The sequence below is a fragment of the Ammodytes marinus genome, assembly GCF_949987685.1.
Source record: "Ammodytes marinus genome assembly, chromosome: 23".
NCBI classification, from domain to species: Eukaryota; Metazoa; Chordata; class Actinopteri; order Uranoscopiformes; family Ammodytidae; genus Ammodytes; species Ammodytes marinus.
Genome location: NC_137227.1, coordinates 8,104,088 through 8,128,578, shown reverse-complemented (window position 1 = coordinate 8,128,578; position 24,491 = coordinate 8,104,088). Strand labels below are relative to the sequence as shown.

General features: G+C 45.1%; 2 protein-coding genes across 6 annotated transcripts in view; one reads left to right on the top strand and one right to left on the bottom strand.

Moving 5' to 3' along the window:
• Positions 1–312: 312 nt before the first annotated feature.
• Positions 313–17,665, bottom strand: dthd1 (death domain containing 1; the record flags this gene model as incomplete). The annotated part of the gene is made up of 11 exons (XM_080052424.1): positions 313–629; positions 882–939; positions 1,057–1,307; positions 2,224–2,546; positions 12,656–12,811; positions 13,500–13,765; positions 14,263–14,442; positions 14,972–15,305; positions 15,661–16,207; positions 16,978–17,211; positions 17,491–17,665. 11 exons carry the CDS (start codon positions 17,663–17,665, stop codon positions 313–315), a joined length of 2,841 nt encoding a protein of 946 aa, XP_079908550.1.
• A 2,920-nt stretch (positions 17,666–20,585) lies between these two features.
• The window catches only part of arap2 (ArfGAP with RhoGAP domain, ankyrin repeat and PH domain 2), a 123,666-nt gene continuing 119,760 nt past the window's right edge, over positions 20,586–24,491 (top strand). For 3 of the 5 annotated variants that reach the window (XM_080052558.1, XM_080052557.1, XM_080052553.1), the window contains exons 1-3: positions 20,586–20,725; positions 21,511–21,590; positions 22,354–22,483. The gene's annotated coding sequence lies outside the window, so the exon portion shown is untranslated. The remainder of the gene's footprint in view (positions 20,726–21,510; positions 21,591–22,353; positions 22,484–24,491) is intronic. The other 2 variants (XM_080052554.1, XM_080052555.1) reach the window with 2 other exon arrangements.

The window sequence follows — 24,491 nt, the reverse complement described above, 5'->3', positions numbered from 1 at the left end:
TACCTACACTGGTTCCCAGCCTGGGGTTTGGGACCCCCGCAAGGTGTGACAATAGATATATAACTTTTTTCAGGGATTTTCATTTCTTACCCGTCTCCTGGCCTCTACAAATATATTGCTAGACTTTTAATCATGACTTAAGGATGTACATAATCAACTCAAGTCTGGAAGAGAGCAGGGAATCTGACAATCCAATGCTGACCCCTTGTGGATAACACATACAACTACTACCACCACTCCATTTGGCAGGCACACACACACACACACATGCTCTGACCATTTAAAAAGCAGTGTGATTTCTACTTTCTTTTTTCAGCTTCCCTGTTTGGGTGTGAGCCTGGTGGTGACCTCAGCATGTCTCAGCACTAGCTCCCTGGCTAGATCTGGCCTGCCGCTCTTGGCCAGGCAGTGAGCCAGCTGAGAGGCCCTGGGTTTGTGTTGGGTGGCGGGCAGCCCTCTCCTCCACATGGCCAGGGCGTTGAAGGCCTGTGCGGGCAGGCTGTCCCCCGCCCGGAGCTTCACCAGCTGGGCCGCGCTCCGACGCAGACGCAGGGAGACCACCAGGAGAGCCACCTCCCTCTCCGAAAGCTCCGCGGACAGCCACAGGAGGAGAGAGTCCGACAGGGGATCTGGAGGTGAGTGTATGGTGCAAGAGATGAGGGATGGTGGTTTAGGTGAAGATATCGGCTTGGAAACGTTACTTGTGCACTTGAAAGTGAGGCATTAAAGTTATAGTGCGTAACTTCATATAAATGAATGTAGGTTATACTTTTGAGACATCGTCAAATGAGTTGACACAAAGTTGATTAAGCATCAGTTCAACAAAACGCCCTCTGCATTTCTCAGTATGGCAGTGTTGACAAACAGAACATGTGTCCCACCTGTCTCCTCACATATCTTCACCCTCGCAGTGATTGGCCGATTGATGGTTCTCGCTTTCTAAAAAAAAAAGAGGGAACAAAAGAAAAATATAAGGACATGGGTCTAATGGGCGAAGGTCATCGTTTTTTTTACAACAAGGATAATGCCGAATCCCCTTTGCGATTGCTCCTGCACCTTGGGTAAAGTCAGAGACAGCTTACAGACGGGCTCTCCCAGGAGTTTTGGGTCTATGGGGGCTGGCCTGTCCCCCGGCCACTCCAGCTGATCTCTGGTCAGTTTATAGAACACAGCCGTGCCCTTGTAGTGTGGCGAGCTGTAGTTCCCAAACGGGTCCACTTCGCTGAGCTGCACCAAGAGGTGGTTCTTCTGCTGACTGTGGAAGGTGAGTCGCCCGTGAGCCACATCAAGTTGGTTCTTATGCCTTCCTGTTGTGGACATGCAGAAGGGATTATTTTACCGGTCGCGTCCAAGTGTGTGGCAGAAAGAGGCAGAAAAAGACATTATTTTTGATAGGGTAACTTTGTGACTACCCAAACCTCTTTAATTTCTGCTGTTTTTTTGCTATACTGTATCTGCCTTTAAGATTATTGTGTTGTGTTTTGCTGAATCAAACAGTCAGCACAAAACTATTACAAGCAAGGCTTATTGAATTATTAGATTTACAAGAGCTACACATAGATTTAAAATGTTTAGTTTTTGAATATTTGCAGTTTGCATAATCCGTTTGAAATTGATATACTGTAAATGTTTCGAGCATTCAAGATCCGGTCCTCAACCAGCTGCGTCAGCTATCACAATCAACATGAAGGAAAACTCATAAAAAATCTTTAACATTTCTGTAGCTGGCTGTCAGCGGCCAAAGACTGTATGATAGCCGCAAATTGAATTTTCTCCAGTCCATTTTTTACTTAAATGTTAATAAATATGAACGCATCAAGCCATCCTTTCCTTCTTTGGCTAAAATGTGAAAGTGCACAATGGTGTGAAACACAGTGTCTTTGAAGCTCAAATTTTCCTGGGGGGGGACCCCGAGATCCCAAGACCCCAAGACCCCGAGACCCCCCTCTTAGTGGTCTGAGCCCAACCTGTTTTTTACATCTAGAAACACTACTGGATGGATGGATGGATGGATGGATGGATGGATGGATGGATGGATGGATGGATAGATAGATAGATAGATAGATAGATAGATAGATAGATAGATAGATAGATAGATAGATAGATAGATAGATAGATAGATAGATAGATAGATAGATAGATAGATAGATAGATAGATAGATAGATAGATAGATAGATAGATAGATAGATACAAATATTGAATAAGTTAGTTAGTAAGTCAACCTGTTGAAGTGATGTTGCCGCTGAAACGGAGTAGAAGCTGGTCTCCCTCGCACATGGAGATCTCTTGCTGTGACGAGGTCTCGGGGAGGCCTCCTCCTCCTCCTCCACTGCTGCCGTAGCCCTGGGCGCTCAGTTTGGACAGTTCCCAGGCGAGGTGTCTGCTGGGCAGGGCAGCCAGCAGCACGGCCCCCCGGGGCTGCTCCGCTCGATGTTGTAGCACCACCACCGTGACGGCATGGCGGCGCACCGACTCCTCCAACTCCTCTGCCAGCGAGGTGAGGAGGTGAGCGGGCAGCGGGGAGAGGAGAGCCACCACCAGCAATCTGGTAGAGGACACAGACACAAGCACACCAGTTAAGAAGGCAAGGCAAGTTTATTTACATAGCACAATTAAAATAAATAAGAATACACATTGGAAAACTGAATACAAAATATGAATGGAAATAAAACATTTACACAAAATGCAAATTACAGTCTAAGTGGGATACAGAAAAGTCTTCAGATATTTGGTGCATAAAAACTGAAAGCTGCTGAAGGATAGGAGGCCAGTCATAGACAGAAGCCCAGTTAACAAGTAGAGTTGGAGAGAGATTAGATTGTCGCTGAATAGACTGAGGAGATGAGTCTGTTATCATGGGCCTGAATACATATTTAATATACTTAAAGACAGACTAGAGAATTCATATGACCTACTATGCATTTATTATTACCTGTTCTAGATAAGAACGACAAAGAGAGTTTTAGCATAGGAGGGATTGAATGAAAATCCATCCCGTAATCTGTCGCCCCCATGAGGAAATCTGAGTAATTACAACAACACTGTCGGTGCGTCTGCATGAGGTTAGCATTCCATGATGATTTTACAGCTTCTACTGTACATCCAAGTTTTTTCTTAACAGGAGAATCAACAACTGAAACATTTCTTGGGCTCTTCTTGGGATTTTCTGAGCTCCTGCACCAGTGTTGGGGGGGGGGTGCCATTTGTAAACGCTGCCTTACTGAGAAACACAGAGAGTTTTGTGGAGCTGATTGTCTTAATCAACTTTGTGTCAACTTGTTTGCCGATGGCCTGAATGTAACCAGCATTCATTTTTTATGAAAAACTTACGCATTATAGCATAGGGACAGTTAACATTTTACAACTGTGTCAGAAAAGCAATCAGATACCTTTATTTTCTCTTTGCCCGTGACTTCTTTACAGATTCCTTAACATTCTTACCACACTCTTGTTCTGACACTGAAATGCCAAAGCCTGGAATTCAAAGCTTTAGTCCCCCCACCCTCTTATAATCCATAGTACTGCCTTTGGCTTAAACCCCTTATGTAAAGAAAAGCTTGCTCTAAGTCTGGATAGTTGTAGTGTTCCACATTTCTTTCTTCATCATGCTGTGCCTTAGGCTGTACAAAGCTAAATGAAAGGTGTAAAACCCCAGGGAGAAGGAAAACGCAATTGCACGAGCGGTGAGTACCTCTAGATTTCTCGTCAGTGTATTTGACTCAACAATGAAGTGATGTTTAAATGCTGTGATTATTATGCTAATTATTTCCCCTCATTATCAGTATGCAAAATAGAATTGAAGTGAAGGGTATTAGCATATATTAGCAAACAAAGCTAATTAACCCTAAAACAGGCAACGTGCACTGGGAGATACATACTCTTTAACATCCTGTAGGGGGCTTGCTGGAAGGTTTTCACTAATCTAGTTAGCATTTATCAAAAGACTTGTCTGTTATTAGCATCTAGGTGACATGATTTGGTTCAAGTTATCTTTCATTGTTTAGTCAGCCTGATCAGAAATCAACATGGACGCCAGTGGTGAAGCGCCAGCTTCCCAGGGTGTAAGTAATCATATATTAGTCATACTTATTTTTGTTAGAATAACAATCTAAATTCATATATTGAATTAGGACATTTGTCTTAACATGCTGATGAAGAAAAAAAAAATCCATCTGTGTTTGTGGGTTTTTTAGCAGAATTTGAAATGTATGTATCCCCAGAGATACGTTGCCTGTTTAGGGGGTAGAAATTTGGTCAATGTTCATTATTCTGAATTTTATTTAAAACTTGAAAGCATGTTGATAATGACTGCAGAACCATATATTATCATGAACAGTTGTGCCCATTACAACATTATTACTGTATTTCACTTTTAAAATGATCTTTCTATATTTATATATACTTAGGGCAGTGCTGCCTGGAAGGCCCTATCCCTAACCGTTGTGGGAGGGGAGTGCCTTCCAGGCACAAAACACAAACTTAACTGCCCAGGGATGGCCAAAGCCACTGGCAGGGAAAGTAAGCTGCTGTTAATTAAATATATAATTTCCAGCTGGTGGCTGCTGGTCGTTGTAGGCGCACAGTGTAGCATCATGCCTGCATCGGCTTCAGAGGAGCCTCTGACACACCTGTGGCAGCTGTTTGAAAGGATCAGGGTGCAGTGACTAATAGTCAATCCTGCTTAGTTACAGTTTGGCCTGTCATCCATTGCTTTCCTTGGGCACTGCTTTCCACAAAGGGAGCCATTAAACTGGTACACAAGTAGGACACCGTGCCAGGTTCATGCACACGGCACCATAAAGTCCCTACATTCCTGTTGGACGGCCTCCATTTCACTTCCTTCGTGGACCACAAGCTGTATACTAAGCTGGTGGGTGTTACATTTGTCTGGCCCCGCCTCAGGAGTGATGTAAAGACCTGGGCTAGCTTCAGTTTGGCCTGTCAGCGTGTTCAAGGTACACATGATACCAAAGCCCCCTTTGCGCCGATTCTGGTCCCCGAGAGGCATTTCGACCAGGTCAAAAAGGACCTGGTGGGCCCCCTGCCTTCCTCCCGTAGGTTCACTGACCTCCTCATCCTGGTGGATAGCACCACCAGGTAGCCGGAAGCCATTCCTCTGTATTTGCTGAAGTGGACTGGGCGTTCCTCAGGTCATAGGTAGCCCGTTTTGGTATGCCGGCTGACCTCACCTTGTACAGAGGCCCACAGTTCACATCCGAGCTGCAAGGCTAAAGGGTCGCAACTGGGTTGACTGCCTCCTGTGGTTGTTGGCTTGTTTGGCTCTCTGCCCCTAAGGAGGACCTGCAGTTTTCATCTGCTGAATTGGTTTACAGACAGCCACTGGTGTTCGCAGGAAAGTTCCTTCAGGACGCTGCGGTTCTGTGGATGGGCGCGTCACATTGGACTTTTGCCCTGGGCAACTCCAGCCCCTTCACTCAGGTCCCCCTGAAGACTCCCCTATGATGGGCCCTTCTGTGTCCTGGAGGCGGGGACCAAGAACTTTGTGGTGGACATGGGGGATAAGCTAGAGCGGGTCACTATGGACCGTCTCAAGCCTGCCCATCTGGATGTGGCTGATCCAATTTGATGAAACTAGATTGGTAAAACTGAATAAAATGTACTTAAAAAGTAGTATTTGTAATTTAAATGGACAAGATAAACAACAATTTATCATTTCTGTTCATCAAATTAAAAATTTATATTTTTACCATTTCGGCTTTTTTTATACCTTAATAGGGCAACGTATCCTGGGAGATACAACTCGTAAAACCCAAAATATACAAAGTATAAAAAAATTTGATGTGGAAATATTTTTCTTTGGTCTTGAAGAGATGAGTGATAACATGAAAATATTTTTAGAAACTCATTTTCCACTGTTGCCTGTTTAAGGGTTAAATACTGTTGCTAATTGAATAGCTAAAGGAATCTTGCCTACTTTTAAAACCATGTCATCCACAACCTCAGATACTATTCTAAAGTGGTATTGTTGCTTCCGGCTTCTCCAGCATTGTTCCTGTGGGGCCTCACGCGTCATACCCCATCATGTTGAAGTTTCCACAAGAGCTTATTGTCCACAAGTAAGGATCTATGATTTCTCAAAGGACTTTAAAAAATGAACGGTTTCCCTCACTGCGCACCACTCATTTTCTGTTTCTCTCTCTGTCTCTCTTTGTCACCAGGGGCAATGTTTGCTACCTCCTGTATGTGGTGGGAGGTCTCCTGATGACAGTCACTGCTGGTAGCCAGTGTGTGGACGTGGCTGTGACGGCAGCCCAGAACCCTTCTAACCTGCTTCGCCTGTCGAACACACTTATCGGTCTCGTCGGCCTAAAAACTAATGTATAATACACAATTTTTAGCCAGGATTAGCTAAAATGTTCTAATCTTTTCCTCCTACTTCTGATTCCTCACTGATGTGTTATGTTCTGTATGTTGCAGGCCAACTCCCTGGCGAAACGGAAACTAAAAAGGCTGTATTTCACTCACAGGTTGTGAAGAGATTTTAAAGTTACTACTATACCTTCTCTGATTTGCGTTTGTTTTATTTTGGAAAATGTAAGACTGTAGTGATCTTACATAATTCACCTATCGAACTGAAGTTCCGGGGTTCCGGGGGAACTGTTATACTGGGGGAATTTCCTGTTTTGTCTTGTTGGCGTTTTGAGACTATCAGGAGTTTACTGTCTGCTCCGTTGTTGTTACTTGACAAGTGCATTAATGTCATTAAAGCAGTTAGCTCCGTCTTTTGACACTCCGCCTCCGACTCCTGTCTTTACACGCCACATTGGTGACCCTGACGTCAGTCCCGCTGAAGATTCCGAGACTGATTTGAATATCGATCGCAACAGCATGGCGCTTTCCATCGTTCTCAAACTGCCAGAGTTCTGGGAGACGTCCGCGGCAACGTGGTTCGCACAGGCAGAGGCTCAGTTCACCCTCCGTGGGATTACAGATGATGCCACACGCTATTACCACGTCGTCTCAGCACTGGGGAGCTCCACTGCAGCCAGGACAGTAAGCTTTATTACATCTCCTCCTGCCCAAAATAAATATGCAGGGCTCAAGGCTTACCTCCTCAAAATCTTTGAACTGTCAAGATCGGAAAGAGCCCGGCGTCTTCTTGCCATTCAAGGCCTGGGGGACAGCAAACCCTCCGAACATATGGAAATGATGTTAAACCTGCTGGGCACGGAGGTACCAAATTTCCTTTTCATCGAACTCTTCCTGCGACACATGCCACCACACGTCCAGACAGCGCTCGCGAATACATGCATCACGGAGCCACGAGCTCTAGCAGAGGAGGCAGACAGGTTCTTTCTGGCCACCCAGCGTTTCGCCCCGGATGTGCTGGCCCCGACACGCCGTTACACTCGTCCGGGCAGCAGCGCTCCCCTTGGCGGAGGGCACGCGTCCACCGACAGCCTTGCCGCTGCGGGCTTATGCTTTTTCCATGCACGTTTCGGGGCCAAGGCAAAAAGGTGCCGCTCTCCGTGCACTTTCAACGCGGCGGGAAACGCCAAGGCCTGCGCTCAGTAGTGGCCGTGAGCGCAGGCGCAAAGGGCCGGCTGCTGTTCATCGTGGACACCCTCTCCAGGCGTAAATTCCTTTGCGACACCGGTGCACAGAGGAGCGTGGTGCCGGCTACGGTGGACGACGCCGCCGGCGGGTTGCACGGCCCTCCCTTAACATCTGCCAACGACACCCCGATCCGAACGTATGGCACGAAGTCTGTGGATTTATGTTTTGGAGGTCAACGGTTCACATGGGATTTTGTTACAGCCGACGTCTCCTTCCCCCTCCTCGGCGCAGATTTTCTGTGCGCACACGGGCTGCTGGTTGATGTCAAGAACGAGCGCCTGGTGGACGCATTGACCTTCTCCTCGTTCGCATGTGTCTGCGATGAGGGGACATACGACGGCCTTTCTAGCTCGCTCTCTGAGGGTGACAAGTACCAGCGGCTGCTCAGAGAGTTCTCTAGCCTGCTGCAACCGACCTTCTCGTCCACGTCGACGAAACACGGTGTGGAGCACCATATTGAGACGAAAGGGCCCCCCGTCCATGCCAGGGCCCGACGGCTTGCTCCGGAGAGACTGGCGGTTGCTAAGGCTGAATTCGCCAACATGGAGCGCCTGGGCATCATTCGCCGTTCCGACAGTCCGTGGTCCTCGCCACTCCACATGGTTCCGAAGCAGGATGGCGGCTGGCGCCCGTGTGGAGACTACCGCCGCCTAAATGATGCCACCACGCCCGACCGCTATCCAGTGCCCCATATTCAGGACTTCTCCGTGCATCTGGCGGGGAAGCTCCTGTTTTCCAAAGTCGACCTTGTGCGGGGCTACCACCAGGTTCCGGTGCACCCTGCGGATGTCCCGAAGACAGCTGTGGTCACTCCGTTTGGGTTGTTTGAGTTCCTCAGGATGCCATTCGGCCTGAAAAACGCGGCCCAGTCCTTCCAGCGGCTGATGGACTCGGCGCTGAGGGACATGCCTTTCATCTTCGTCTACTTGGACGATGTCCTGGTCGCCAGTTCCTCGGAGGAGGAGCACCTCACACACCTCCGGGCCCTCTTCACAAGGCTCGACCGCCACGGCTTGATCATTAACCCGGCGAAGTGTGTTTTTGGGGTGCCGTCCATCCAGTTCCTCGGGCACCTCATCAACAGGGATGGTGCCGTCCCCCTTCCGTCGAAGGTGGAGGCTGTTTCCGACTTTCCCCGCCCACGTTCGGCCCGGGGGCTCCGGGAGTTCCTGGGGATGGTCACCTTCTATCACCGATTCATACACCGGGCGGCCCACACTATGCGCCCGCTGTATGAGGCCCTCAAGGACAAGACGCCCGGCCAAGACGTCGACTGGACTGCAGAGAGGGACAGAGCGTTCGAGGACACTAAGACTGCATTGAGCCGGGCCGCATTGTTGGTCCACCCGTTGCCCGGAGCTCAGGTGGCCCTCACAACCGACGCGTCCGACTACGCGGTTGGCGCGGTGTTAGAGCAGTGGGACGGTGGCGCCTGGCAACCGCTCGCCTTTTTCAGCCGCCAGCTGGTGCCCCGGGAGCGCAAATACAGTACTTTCGACAGGGAGCTGCTCGGCGTCTGGCTGGCAATCCGCCATTTCCGCTTCGCCCTGGAGGGCCGTCAGTTTACGGTTTTTGTGGACCACAAACCCCTCACGTTCTCCATGTCCAAGGTAGCCGAGCCGTGGTCCGCCCGCCAACAGCGCCAGCTGTCATCCATCTCTGAGTATACCACGGACATCCGGCACATCGCTGGCAAATCCAACGTGGTCGCGGATTGCCTCTCCAGAGTGATCGTCAGCGCGGTGCAGCTGGGTCTCGACTACTCGCGTATGAGTGCGGAACAGGCCACGGACCACGGATTTCAGTCCCTCAAAGACTCAGACACCGGGCTGCGCCTGGAAAAAGTGGCGATCGGCGACTCAGGGGTCAGGTTGTGGTGTGACCTCTCCACCGGCCAGCCCAGGCCACTGGTCCCTGCCGGCTGGCAGCGGGCTGTTTTCGAGGCAATACACGGCCTGTCCCATCCCGGTAGGAGGGCGTCCGTGAGGCTGGTCTCTCAGAAGTTCGTCTGGAAAGGACTGAAGAAGGACATACGGGCCTGGGTCGACTCGTGTGTGTCCTGTCAGCGTGCAAAAGTGCACCGCCACACCAAGGCCCCGTTGGAGCCATTCGTCGTCCCCGGTAGGAGGTTCGACCATGTCAACATCGACCTGGTGGGGCCACTCCCCCCTTCGCATGGTTTCACCCACCTCCTCACGATGGTGGACAGGACGACGCGTTGGCCTGAAGCTGTGCCACTCACCTCGACATCATCTTCCGATGTGGCCCGTGCGTTTATCGGCACGTGGGTCGCGCGCTTTGGGACACCTTCGGACCTCACCTCCGACCGGGGTGCACAGTTTACCTCGGAGATCTGGAATGTGGTTGCCAGGGATCTGGGGGTTAAACTGCATCGCACTACCGCATACCATCCTCAGGCTAATGGGTTGTGCGAGCGGTTCCATCGCTCCATGAAGGCGGCCTTGCGTGCCAGTTTGACGGACGGCAACTGGTTGGACAAACTTCCCTGGGTGATGCTGGGGCTCCGGACGGCGCCTAAGGAGGACCTGCAGTCCTCGTCTGCCGAGTTAGTCTACGGTCAGGTGCTGCGAGTTCCAGGGGATTTCATTCCGGACGCCACGACACCCTGGTCGGCAGCCAGGCAGCGGTCCTCTCTGCTGGAGGTCGCCAAGCAGTTCGCACCCGTCCCCACTTCGCAGCACTGCACCCCCGTTTCCCTGGTGCCACCCAATCTGCACACGGCGGAGTTTGTGTTCATCCGCCACGACGCCCACCGTGGACCGTTGCGCCCCCCCTATGACGGGCCGTTTAGGGTCTTGCGACACGGGGATAAGAGCCTGGTCGTGGACGTCGGTGGTAGGCCCGAGACTGTCTCTGTCGACAGGATCAAGCCTGCCCGCGTGGACATTTCCAGACCGTTGGAGTTGGCCCAGGCTCCGCGCCGTGGACGCCCCCCGTTGCCACGCCCCGCTGGGCTCCCTGCCACCTTGTCGGTGCCGTTACCGCCCAGTCCTGGGCTTGGTCCGGCCGCACCCGCCACGCCCCTCCCCTCTTCGGCCCCTGCCACTCGTTCTAGTCGCGGCCGGGCCATCGTGCCTTTCCGGCGCGGGGACTTTGACTATGGGTGAATTCTGGGGGGGCTTGTGTAGTGATCTTACATAATTCACCTATCGAACTGAAGTTCCGGGGTTCCGGGGGAACTGTTATACTGGGGGAATTTCCTGTTTTGTCTTGTTGGCGTTTTGAGACTATCAGGAGTTTACTGTCTGCTCCGTTGTTGTTACTTGACAAGTGCATTAATGTCATTAAAGCAGTTAGCTCCGTCTTTTGACACTCCGCCTCCGACTCCTGTCTTTACACGCCACAAGACCATGTATTCATCAGATATTGTTCAATGGCCTCTGTGTGTTTGTGCTCCAGTAGTTTTAACAGCCTCCTTGAAATGACCAGAACAATGCTGCTGGGGACTCTGGATGTCAAGGTCTCAGGCTTACTTCCAGCCTCACATGATAACCTCAAGTCGACCTCTGCTAACTGCATCTCAGCTAAAAGGTAACACATCACACAATCAAATGAAAGTGGTTCTGCTTTCACTTCTTTGAATCTGTGACGCCTGATAGTATTTTCTGTTCCCTCGGTCAGATGCAAGATTTATTACATCCTCATTAGTGGTTTAAGCGGCTGGCCCATTCTCACACTTTGCATGGGAGACAACAGGAGCAGGCTGCAAACCTACAATCCCTCAAATAGACTGCAGTGGTTGATCAACTTTAGCGGCAAGGCACAGGCACAAGGAGATATGGTAGGAGACGGGCATCAAGACACAGCACATGTATTTATACATATTTAAAAGGTGCACTATCATTTCCTCATTATTTTATTAAGATATATTTTCATAACTTAATAAACACACTTTCCTCAAAGGCAAATTGAATCCTTGGCACACTGTTTGAAGTTAAAAAAGCTTCCTGAAAAGTTTCTGTTTCACTGTTGTTGTTTACAGCAGCAGGGCCCACAGTTTTGTACACTAACATATTCTAGTCTTTTGTTTGGTTCCAGGTGCCTCTCAAAAAAATTGTCTTGATTTATGATGATAGAATTATTCAATACATGCAGAGAAAATGTGTATATATATGTAATATATGTAAAATAACTGCAGGGTCTGCAAATGTAAACAAATCCCCCTTCCCTGAAACTGCATAGTGCACCTTTAAAAGGTCCTCTTTTGATACAATATTGTTGTATTGTTTTTCAGATTGTTCTTTTACTGGATGGACAAACTGGAAGAATGGGCACTGGATCCCACATAATTGATGCTACAAATGAGCATTCTCCTACCAGTCTGACGCTGGGCTTTTCTGCACTGTCTGTAGTCTTCTTTTGGATGTGTCTGCCTCATATTGCAGTTTTTGCCTTGATCTGTTTAGTTTGGAAGGTACAACGTCACATCCACCGAGTGCTGCAGTCACAGATAAGCTCATAATAAAGATTTTAAAATTGGCTTTTTTATAAGAACCGGCAGCTTGAGGTTTGCTAACCAAAGAAGAGAAAATAAAATGGCCATGCTTCAACTGTGACCAATTCATAAAAATGACTCTTTCGTCTGGGGAAAATTACCCCATCTGTCAAATGTGATGCACAATAACAATATTTTATTTAAGAATAATATTCTGACCCAATTTGCAGCCATCAGAGTCCTACTGCGACCCCTATTAATAGATCACAAATGTACCATTTACCTTTTCTATTGCCTCCCCGCAGTGGCTCCTTGTTAACTTTAGAATAGAATCTACCATTCTACAACTATATTTATACCGTGTATGTCATCTCGAAAGCATTATGTGGTCTATCTTTAAAGTCATGTGGCATTCCACATGATATTTCTAAGAAAAAACTTAAATACCCTCTTTTCATTTGCTTTAAAGTGTACACAGTCTATATTTTGAACTTGTGTGTTTGGAGGTTCTTTGCTAAGTTAAAGGAGGACCTTCAATAGATATATGTTATATCATCCGCAGCTATTCAAAAAGTCATCAATAGTGTTTTATATGAAAAAGCAGAAATTGTGTCGCACACCTGTCAAAGTTCTCTGTCAGCTCAAAGGACACCAGTCCGTTCTGCTGGTTCCTGACTGTGACTTTATCCAGAACGTTCCACTGTTTGTCTCTAGAACCGAGAACAACCAGCAGCTCATTGGAGATCTCCCGAGACTTCGCAGAGGCACCCAAGATTCTGACAGAAACATCCAAAACAAAGATTAAGAGGCTACAGCTATTACTATAGCGGTTCTATGGTGCTGAGCTTATAGGCACAGCAATGCTTTGCTGCTTAATCCTAATGACAACAGACTAACATTCTCAAAAAGGCAAAGCCAACATGCTAATGTTAAAAAGGTGTGAAGTTCACCATGTTTGGTTTAGCGTGTTACCATGCTTACATTTGTGACTTAGCATTCAACTCATAGTAAAGGTGAGGCTCATTAAAAAGTATAAGTTCTCCATGTATTACCTTATAAACCAAAGTATTGTACAGATGGAAATTTTGCCTCTGGGATGGTGTTTGATTAAAAGTCAAAATACAATCACATCAAATCTAATGGCAATTCATTCATTGTTGAGAAATTTCCCTCAAAGCCACAAATGGTCAACCTCATGGTGGCGCTAATAGTAAGGTCAGAGAACTGCTATGAGGTTACATTGTCCTGACACATTAAACATTTGTACAAAATGTCATGGAAAACCATGCAATGAGGTTTATATTTTGGTTTGGAACAACTGACAATTCATGGTTTGTACAACACATGCTTTAAGCAGTAGATGCATAAACAATCACATCTCTGGCGCGTTATTTCTGCCCACTGATCCTCTGATATTCGCATTTCAGTTAATAGAAATTTGGATGAGGACCACACATAACTCACCTCCTTCTGTGGGAAGCAGGTGGATCCCATCGTGTTGAAGAACTACCGGGCTGAATTGGGGGGTCTCGCTGCTCGCCTTGTCCCCTTGTGTGCCTCTTGCTTTCTGTGTTGGGGGGAGGACAGGGCAGGGTGAGAGTGAGGGGTCTTCTCAGGGGCTGATAGGATGGGTGGGTGAGGTAGAGCAGTGGACTTGTAGACACCAGCGGATGATAGGCTTCACTTCTGGACTTAACGGCAGCCACAAGGACAGCGTCCAGGGGCTGAATCTAGAGGCAGAGGTGGAAACGGTTGTTCTGCATGAGTTTAGGTATCCCTTTGCAGAGGCTCTGTGTGGTTTGAAAGCATATTTTTCCCAAATTATGTTTTTCCGACAGCATGCTGTTTCATCAAACAGACACATGCATAGAGGGGAGCTGATTGGTTATTGACACAAGATCAAGGGACAAACTGTGGTGAAGTTAGTTAGACTCAGAAATCTAATCAAAGATTATTCTGCAGCTGTTTGTTTTTCTAACTCACAGCAAACATCTGAAAACTCAAGTCTATGAATTATTAGCAGCCTATCTGCTTCTCCTTCTCCCCTTTTCCCTCCTCACCATGTTTTTTCCTCATTTTTGGCTCAATTTCAATATCTTCGTTATAAAGATATATTTACCAAAATCAAACATCCCTCAATACATACCCAATCAGTTAAGTAAACATACACTATATTTGGATATACTATAAAGTGGGAGACATAGTGATCAAATCGTCATCTCCGTACCATTGTTTGCGCCATCACTGAAACTGTGAAGGATCCTGGGAGGTAGTTCAGACAGATCCGGGGGTCCATTGGGAGCTTGAGTGACAAACCCTTTGTGGGAACTGTGTAATTTTCTCTTCTTAGACAGGAAACCACTGCAAACAGACCCAGGGAGTACACCCTCACCTCTGCAAATGAGCCCTGACGAGGACATAAGCAAAACATACTGTATATAAAAATATACATTTAGGCCAAAGTATTTAAATCACCTATTAACACAAACATAAAACATTCTCCCTGATGTTCACTCTGGGCTAAGGCGTGGAGGCAGTACAATCACATAAGTCTCGGCTGCTATTGCTTCTCATTGCAGAGCCGTAACAGAGGTGAAATGGGGCAGAGAGGGGAGTGACATGCAGAGAACGACCGCGGGTGGGAATCGAACCCGGGTCTGCTGCTGGGCCCGGCCCGGGAGGGGGACGCCTTACCAACTGAGCTAAAGGCGCCCCCACCACAGGGCACTACTTGAGAGTTGTTCTGTTTTCCAATATGGGAAGGTACGTTGGTATGCAGATGATACAATAATCTATGCTGTTGGCAAAATGTGAAACATTGTCTGGAAATCAATTCCAAGGTCTCCTCATACAAATATCTTAAAATGTGTCTGGATAAAAATGTACCTTCAATATTAAATAAAAGTGTGTGTGTGTAAGTAATCGAAAAACCTTACCCTTTGCCCTCCGTACGTGCCCTCTGTTGTTACCGGAGTGATGTAGCTTGCCCTCTTCTTTTCGTCATCCACCATCTTCACGGCGACATCCCTGTAGTTTCCACGGTAGCGCGCGCAGAAAGGCAGAACCAAGGTCACTGGGAAGGGGAAGTATATTCCTTCTTGAACTTTGACCCTGACCACCCTGCTGACCAGCTCCTCCGAGCCGCTCACCATCAAACAGCTCAGGGTGTCGGCCAACTCGCATCTCAGGGCTCCAGCCAAACCGGTGGGTGCCCTGATGAAGCAGGCATCTGGTACACCTGAGAGGCTGTCCTCCTGTTCACCAGTTAGCCTAGAAAATCATTTAAAAATAGATATATGATAGAGCCATTTGTTGATTTGTCCATGTTGATAGATATATAGATAGATAGATAGATAGATAGATAGATAGATAGATAGATAGATAGATAGATAGATAGATAGATAGATAGATAGATAGATAGATAGATAGATAGATAGATAGATAGATACTTTATTCCCCTCAATAAAATAAGACAATAAAAACTGACCAATATTGCACATCATTGAAATCAAAATGATATAGTATGGTCTTGATGTTACCTTAGAGCTGCTGAAAAGGGAAATGGGAAAGTTATAATATGAGGGGGTTTATGGGAGACAAAAGATGGAAGATTTGGTCAACCTACCCTACTGTAATCCAGTCTTTGTTGGTCTCCTCTTTGCCCTTTTCCTTTGTGTTTTCTTCTTTCTCCTCCAGGATATCTGTCTGACGATCTGGACAATCACTTTCCTTATTATCACTCCCTTGATTTTTGACGACCAATTCTTTCAGTGTCTCTTCCACAACGTTGCAGTCAGAACCGCTCCATCTTGGGTCTGAGGTTTGTTGGATGTCTGGTGACGCCATTGTACACCGTTGACTGTCTCCATCCTCTTCAACACCCTGTTGGTGAGCAGGGTCTGATTGCAGGGGTTTCTTGGAGTTCAGGGGCTCACTGTCATCTCCAGGTCTTGCAGGTCTTGCAGGTTCCTCTGATGCTCTTGAATCTCTGGTCTCCTGAAGTTCTGCTGCATCCACATTTGAGGTCTCCTCTGGGCATACTTTGAGGATTTCTTCATCCAGCTTGGTTATTATTGCGTTCAGCTTGTCCATAATGTTCTCTATATCCTCCCCCACACTCTGAAAAGTATCACTGAAGGGATCTGAACTAGGAGTGATCCTGCATTCTGTATCTGAAACAAGAAAGACACACAGAACATCCACACAGAACAAATGTTATACTTGCCAAACTGTTTTTGAAGGTCATTTTTAAAGATGCTTTTAAACTCCACTTCTCATTTACAGTCCTTCAACTTAACTTAAAGGCCCAGTGTGCAAAAGGAATTGGCGTATTTCAAAATCGACTTGGGAGACATGGAATATAATATTCATAAGTAGGTTTAAATTAGTCTAAAATCACTTCAGAATAAAAGTATGTTATTACAGATGAATGGACTTTTTATATCCACGTAGGCCGCCATGTTGCACCACCGCCATGTTAAGTAGAGCATAAGGGACAGACTTAACAACCTTATGCGTTTTTATATATAGCGGGTGTCCGCCGAAAATGCACCTGTTAAAAGAAGAAGTACTATAGAATAAAAAAAAACAAATTGGCCATCCTCGCCTCATCACTTGATATTTTGGAAAGACTTGAGGCAGTGGTGGATGACGCCATCTTAGGTCACACACTTCTTGTCCTTGAAGGCCACCATACCTTCAGTTAATTCTCTGAACAGGAGGGGTAGACATGGAGCGTTGCAATCTAGATTTTTCACCATACATCTTAACTATACGCCACACCTTTGAACTTCTTATATTTCAACTTCGACGGACCAGTACCACTTATTTCCCTGTTCCAATTGCAATTTATTTTTATTTTTTAATCAGGCCCTTTTCTAGTTCCTTGTAGCTTTTAAAAAAGTTTGAGAAAGGCACTCGTCAGTCACATGAAATCACATACCTGTTGCAGACAGTTGCTGCTGATGCCTGGCCCCTGATGGAGACTGGGCGAGCATGTGGGCCCCTTCTCTGACAACCTGTCCCCACGCTGTCACTCTGCCTGAATGAAAGACGCCCAGCTCCCTCAGAACTCCCAGAACTCCCTGCTTGCAGTCGTTCTCTGCCCGCTCTCCATTGGCACTTGTTCCTCTCCCTTCATCCTCCTTCTGGCCTCCCGTTGGACTGTGCCTCCCTCCTCAAGATTCAAGATGGTTTCATTTGTCATATGCACAACAATTACAGCAGCAGTCACTGACTGGCAATGACATTCTTAAGTCACAGGCTCCTCTCAACAATGCAATATACAGTAGAAGAAGAAAATGTAATAGAAACACACAAGGGAAGAGAAAAAATTAACACAAAAGTAGTGCAAGGACACAGTGCAGATAAAAAGTACAGAGATAAGGTGCACCATATAAATATAAAGTAGAATGCAAAATAAAGTTAAATTAAATGTCCTCTTCCACTCCTGTACCTGCTTCTTCTCCCGAGACCCCCCTCCCTTCCTCTACATGATCTTTGCCGCGTGTGACAGCTTGGAGACCCCGGATGGCTTCAGTCAACCTGTGGAGGAGAAGGCACTCCCTCATCCTACCATCAGTAGACTCCACTTTATCCATATGTTTAAGCGGGTGCAGATTCTCATCCATTCTGAGCTGAAAATACAAAAATGGATAACTGTCTTTTTTTTAGTCCATCTTACATTTAGGCAAAATTCACTTCACACTCATGACAAATACGAATGCATTACCCCGGTGTACCTCCTAGAATCTGAAGACACCCTTGTTACAACTGTGTGTCCTTGGCATTGACTGTTACTGCTGTGTACAGCTTTCTCAGTTTAGGCGCCAATGCTGTATTTTCTGTGGCTGCCAGCCGTAAAACACGTTGCCAAGGCGACCCCTGGAGGCGTGGCGGGGAGGGACAAAAGAGATAAAGCCACGGGGAGAAAAAAAAAGCAGATTTTCCTGTCCTCCAGACGTCTAGTCCCTCTCTCTCTCTTTCTTCTGTCACTCATTTTACTGCTTGACAGCCAGACAGTGAAAGACGTCAGCTCTTTAATTTCATCCGCTCCTGTGTCATAAAAATACAAATAGTCCTCTGCTGCCAACTCTCTTCTTGATTTATTTTAAGTCACTTTTTTGAAGGCATATGAATGTTTAGGAGGAGGTTGTTACGTGTTGAGGGTCATTTTTGTGGGTTTCTTCGAGAGATTCTGGTTTTATTAATAGGCTACATCCACGGGGAAGAAAAGCCATATCATCATCTAAAACAATCTTTAAAAATGTCAATAGTAATTCACTGCACTGTAGTTCTTTTAACCGTTTTGTCTGTATATGTGTATGTGTGCTGCTGCCTGTCTTGGCCAGGATTTTTTTCCTTTTTTCCTGGTTAAATAAGATTTAAAAAAAAATCATTGTTGCATGTCAAATTCTTATCAAAAAAGAAACACATAACTGTAAATTGAATATAAGTGTAAAGTACGAACAATTAAAATATTAAAGGTTCCAGTGAATAACAAGAATCTCAGAATTGTAGTGTTTAAGCAAATGTACTTATGCCAACATGACACTGTGTTTAGAAAAATTATTAATTGAACAATAGACCAAAGGCTTTGTTGTATAACATTACATAACATTGACTTTCATAATTTGATTACTTACACGCCCGTGCTTTTCCAAAATGTCCTCAGCTAGTTATGCTCTGTTGTGACAGTCACAGTTGCCTTCTAGCTACAGTGCTACAGCACCATCGTGTGGCAAATTATGCATACTGCACCCCTTTTTGTAAAATCTATCACCGTATCTGATTATTTTATTGCTTATTTTGGCACTTTGTATTTCCCTTGTAGTAATAATGTCCATCAGTGAAAGGAATGAATACATAACAGAAACATGAATTCAAAATTTGACAATGAAATATATAATATATATATATATGAAAATAGCTGTGTAATGTTTTATCAATGATAGTGTTATTACGAAACCTGTTGTATGTCTTGACAATTGTTATGTTTTCTCTGATCTTTTCTCATTTTTGTCCTGGAGGAATGGTATTTTTTTCAAACCATGTTTTTAGAGTCTTGTTTTTAAATAATTATATTAGTATTAGTAAGTGGTATAGGCCTATATAAACTTGCATAAATCATATGCACTCGATATATACTGTAGGTGTATGGGCCAATAGTGTTTTTTTCTGTTTTACACATACATATTTTCTTTTTGTGTGCATCCCTGTCAATTCAAATACCACGCTCCCATTGTGATACAGCATTATAGTGACATAATGTACAGCATACATTCAATGTTATACGTCTCTCCTTCCAACCTAAAAAAAAATAATCCAACACAATAAACAATGACAGATGAAAATAAAGAGTCTAAATGTTGCCTTTGTCCTTATAGGACTGGCTTCATTAGGAGTGTGCCAGGCTGCCCGCTGCATTCCTGTGTGTGTTGAATGTGTAGCCCGGGGCCTCGGGATCAAGCTGGGACACGCACGTCTTCCCAGCAAAATATCACAAGTGCCTCCACTTTGCTGTTCTCTGTTGTTGATCACATGCAAGCAGTTCTTTTTCTTTTTACTGAAGAAGCAGCTTTTACTCGGTGCATTGTGAGCTCAAATGGGTCAACTGACTTCCCTGTCAATATATCGAAACTTCGAGCTCTAATGTGTGTTGACAACTCACAGCAAAAAGGCCCACCACAACATTAACATGCATATGGTCTTCGGTTTAGGAGTCTTTCAGTTGTGGAGGAACTGAAAAACTGTGGAAAAACTTCAAGTAAAAGCCCTGCTTCTTTCAAACTTTTACTTTAATAAAAGTATTAGCAGCAAAATGTTTAGTAAGTAACAAATAAAAAGTATAGGCAATGGAGCATCAGTCTTTCAATGTTATTAATGTCGTTTATGGTTTATTATAGCTGTACGAATGTGTTTGGTGCATTTATTGCTATTGGTATGTGGAGTTCATTTTAGCTGCGTTCTATACTGTTGGTTAGTTTAATCTAAAGCCATGCATCATGGTCTATACATTCAATTGGGTTTGTTGCGTGGCTATTACCACATTTATCAAAGAATTTTACTTTTTCTCAAGAAAATCAGCCGTTTTCATCATTGTGATGAGACATTTTTTCAAAAGATCCCAGGGGGTTATAAATACGTGTCTTAACAAGAATGGGAAGGAACAATTCATCCTCATGTTCACATTCAAAACCACCAAATTTGGAGATGCATGTTCGCTTCACTGGTCGGGAAGGGTGTAGACAAATATGTTTAAACTGAAAAGAAAGCTAACTAAAGCTAAGTGTAGTGAAATAAAAATTAAAAACATAAAGCTATTTGCCTTTGAGCTATGCCATATGGAGCAGAACTATAACATTGTATGAAATGGGACATATACTCAGTTGTGTGAATGTAGACATACTGTCAGGGGGCTACACTTGGAGGTAAGATGAGGACTGTGGTGCACTGGTGCTGAACTCCTGGCCCTGTTGCCCAAATGGGCGTGGTTGCTCTCGGGCGCGTGAACACACGGGGGACGGCGGAAACAGCCGAGTGTCTAAACAGCAGCAGCACGCGGTGAGAGGGCTCGCGACAGTTCACCGAGACTTGACCGAAAGTGGACAAGTGGACGCAGGGTGTGTGAGTGTCCGGTTGCCTGGTGATGCCTGAAGTTTCCTCCTTTCTCCATTCTTAACTCTTTGCAGGTAAGCTTTGCGTCTTACGTCATCACCGCTACACTTAGCGTCTTGTGTTTATTTGACAAGCTAAAGTGGGCACGATACTGAAATATAAACTACTTTAAGTCCAATTATGTGCACGAGCTGGAGTAGAGTTTGGAGCGTTTTTCCATCAATAACCGGTGATTTAGTCACACTGAAACTGAGGGTATTAAAAAAGAGAACTATAACTTCTATTACAATTTCGACGAAGCGAAATAGGTACGTTTATTTTCCCCTCCAGTGAAGTGTAAACACAAGCGCGAGCACATCAGGCACGTGCGCTGCTGTCCACAGTGAACAACACACCTGAGGAAGTATCTGTCTAAATAACTTAGCGCTATTTATGGATGATAGCTTGGCAAGACTTGTTTACAGGTCATCCTTTGAAGTGTGTGTGTGTGTGTGTGTGTGTGTGTGTGTGTGTGTGTGTGTGTGTGTGTGTGTGTGTGTGTGTGTGTGTGCGTGCGTGCGTGCGTGCGTGCGTGCGTGCGTGTGTGTGTGTGTGTGTGTGTATCCTCACAATACAGTTCTATGTTGAGGCTGCCTTTATTCTATTTCACTGGGGGTGTGGACACTCCAAAGAGTAGCCTACACAGGTATTTTTCCTGCAACCAGGAAGGGGACACACAATTTGGACTTTGTTCAAACTAAGTTATTGTGGGTGTGTGTGTGTGTGTTGGGTTTTTATGTGCATGGGTGTGCACACTGTGACTCACACCGTCTTTTTAAATTTTTTTTTACTGTGTATAACCATACCTGCGGTGTTGTAGGAGGTGCTGCCAAGTGGGTGTGTAATACAGACACACAATCTCCTGCGCTGCACACACAGCTTTGGTCCCTCGAGGAAATGGTACGTTGTCTATCTGTCTTGTTGTATGTACACACACACACACACACACACACACACACACACACACACACACACACACACACACACATACACACACACACCTACACACACACACACACACACACACACACACACACACACACACACACACACACACACACACACACACACACACACACACACACACACACACAAATAGACAATAACTTAGTTTGAACACTCCTACACACTGTATGTTTTCATGCACCAAGTAGCATACACAGGCCGTTTCTATTGATCTGCAGCCTCTATGGGATTTTACACTGACAGGTAGCTTTAGAACTACTCTCCCATTTCTACCCCCCCTTTTTAATAAACACTAGCTGAATGTGTGGGCTGTGTGTGTGTGTGTGTGTGTGTGTGTGTGTGTGTGTGTGTGTATTGTGTGTGTTGTGTGAGTGGGTGTATAAGGTGCTAAAATGCAGTGATGCAGAGTGGGCCAGATCGAATGTGTTAACAAGCTTTAGCGTGTGCCTGCGCTGGGTGTTTGCCAACACAGGTCTCTGCATGTTAACACTGCTGGGCAGGTCTGAAAGAGACTGTACAGGCCTCCATCATGAAGACTTTAATAATGCCATTCCATTGGAGGGTATTTACATCACATGAACTGTGTTGTACTTACAACAATTCTATATGTGGTTCACCCCTTTTACCAGACCAAAAGTATTTAGGACAAATTAATATAATCATAAATCTAATCGTCACTTTTAATTGTCCTTTGCAGTCAATGACAGCCTGAAGTCTTGGGCCCATAGGCACCACCGGCATTGCCAGACCCCTACTGCAGCTGTCTTCTTGTTCTTGGGGCAGTTCACCTTTCAGCTCAATTGGATTCAGGTCAGGTGGATCATGAGGTGGGTGTATGTGTGTCAAAGTCAACCATACAGAGAAGACTACACCAGAGTAAATACAGAGGGTTCACCACAAGATATAAACCATCGGCGAGCCTCTATAACAGGAAGACCATTTACAGTTATATACATATATCTAAAATAAACTTACACAGTTCTGTAACAACATACTATGGACAGATGAGACAAAGATCAAGTATTACCTTGTAGTAGAAGGGGAGGAACTGCTCGGGATCCAAAGCATACCACCTCATCAGTGTAGCATGGCGGTGGTAGTGTTATGGTGTGGGCGTGTATGGTTTCCAATGGAACTGGTTACCTTGTATTTATTGATGATGTGAACGGCATCAGGATGAATTCTGAAGGGTTTTGGGCAATTGTATCTGCCTCATATTCAGCCAAAATGCTTCAGAACTCATTGGACAGTGCTACACAGTGAAAAAGGACAATGACCCAAAGGTAAAGAAGTGGAATGTTCTGCAATGGCTGAGTCAATCTGACCTGAATCTACATTAATTGAGCTAGCTTTTTACCTGCTGAAAACAGTTGCAGTGAGTAGGGCTCTGGCAGATCATTACCAATGGACCAAACCCAGTGTTTATGGGTCCTAGACTAATAGGCTGCTATTGACTGCAAAGGAATATTGTATTTTTAAAATATGATTTACGATTATATTACTTTGCCCAAATACTTTTGGTCTGTTTAAAAAAAAAAGGAATTGACCCATGTACAGAATGGTTGTTATTACACCGAGCTAAAATGATGAGCATTTTGTCAATGTCCAAATATATATGGACCTGGCTGTATATTCTAGAAAAAAAACGTTTACGCCTATGTGCACATATACATTACATTTAAGGGAAAAAAAGGAAAAGTAAATTAAATTGAGGGTACACAAATGGATATTATTCCAGAGCAAAAGATGAATGTGAAAACACAATTTTCACACAGGTGCTCTTGTCATTCTGCTTTATAAAACACTTTTGTCACATATGATGAATAGAAATGGGCAATAGGGTCATTTAATTGCATTTTTGTGACATTTGCTTTCTTAATACAACTGGTCTCATTCCCTTTTTATTTTAGATGCTTAGTCTTTACATACATTGAAGATTTCTCTAAACCAGTGCGTCACAGATGGTGTCTTTCCTTGAACCCGGTTTAATAATAAAAAAAATTTCTTCACAGGAATCTTTTGACCTGTTAAGAGTCTAGGTGTTCTTACCATGATCATTACAGCCTTAACATTTCAAAATTGCACTTAACTCTTTTGCAATACAAGACCAGAAATGAGACATTTAAGAACAGTCTCAAAAACAGAGCATATACTGTAGGTTCCACTTAACATTTCATGAAGGGAGGAGAGGATATGCTTGGATCAATTTGGTTTGGTATTTGAAGTGTTCTGTATAGTCCCAGTAGCATTCACTATTGAATGTCCTTATACAGTGTATGTTACAAAGAACAAGTCTTTAATATGCTTGGAAACACCCTTATCTAAACATAATTTCCATAAACAGTTTGAAGGTCCTTTCCCTATCGGTCCACCAGCCGTTATACTTTAATTTTTTTATTTTTATTTTATTTTTTTTTATAACTGCTTGATTGTTGTGCAACAAAAAATATGAGAAGGTAGAAGATTTTTCTGCTCATGCTCATTTTGTGAACTAGTTGCACTCAAACAGCATGCATACACTGAGCCGGCATTAGCCTGTTTACTTGAAAGCAGAAGTAACACTTCAGGTCTCCTGTGTGCTGTGGGTTTGCAGCCCAAAAGAGAAGTGGACATTACGAGGTGTTGATGATGTTGTATCTTCCTGTGTGTGTGTGTGTGTGTGTGTGTGTGTGTGTGTGTGTGTGTGTGTGTGTGTGTGAGACATGTGTGTGTCTGCGAGAGAGGTAGAGAGAGAGCTGTGCTGCCACACAACAGTGCTTGACTTTGAAGAGGTGCTGTAAAAGCATCAGGAAAATATTGGACAGTATCTTTCCATTAGCAATTACCTGTGCGTGT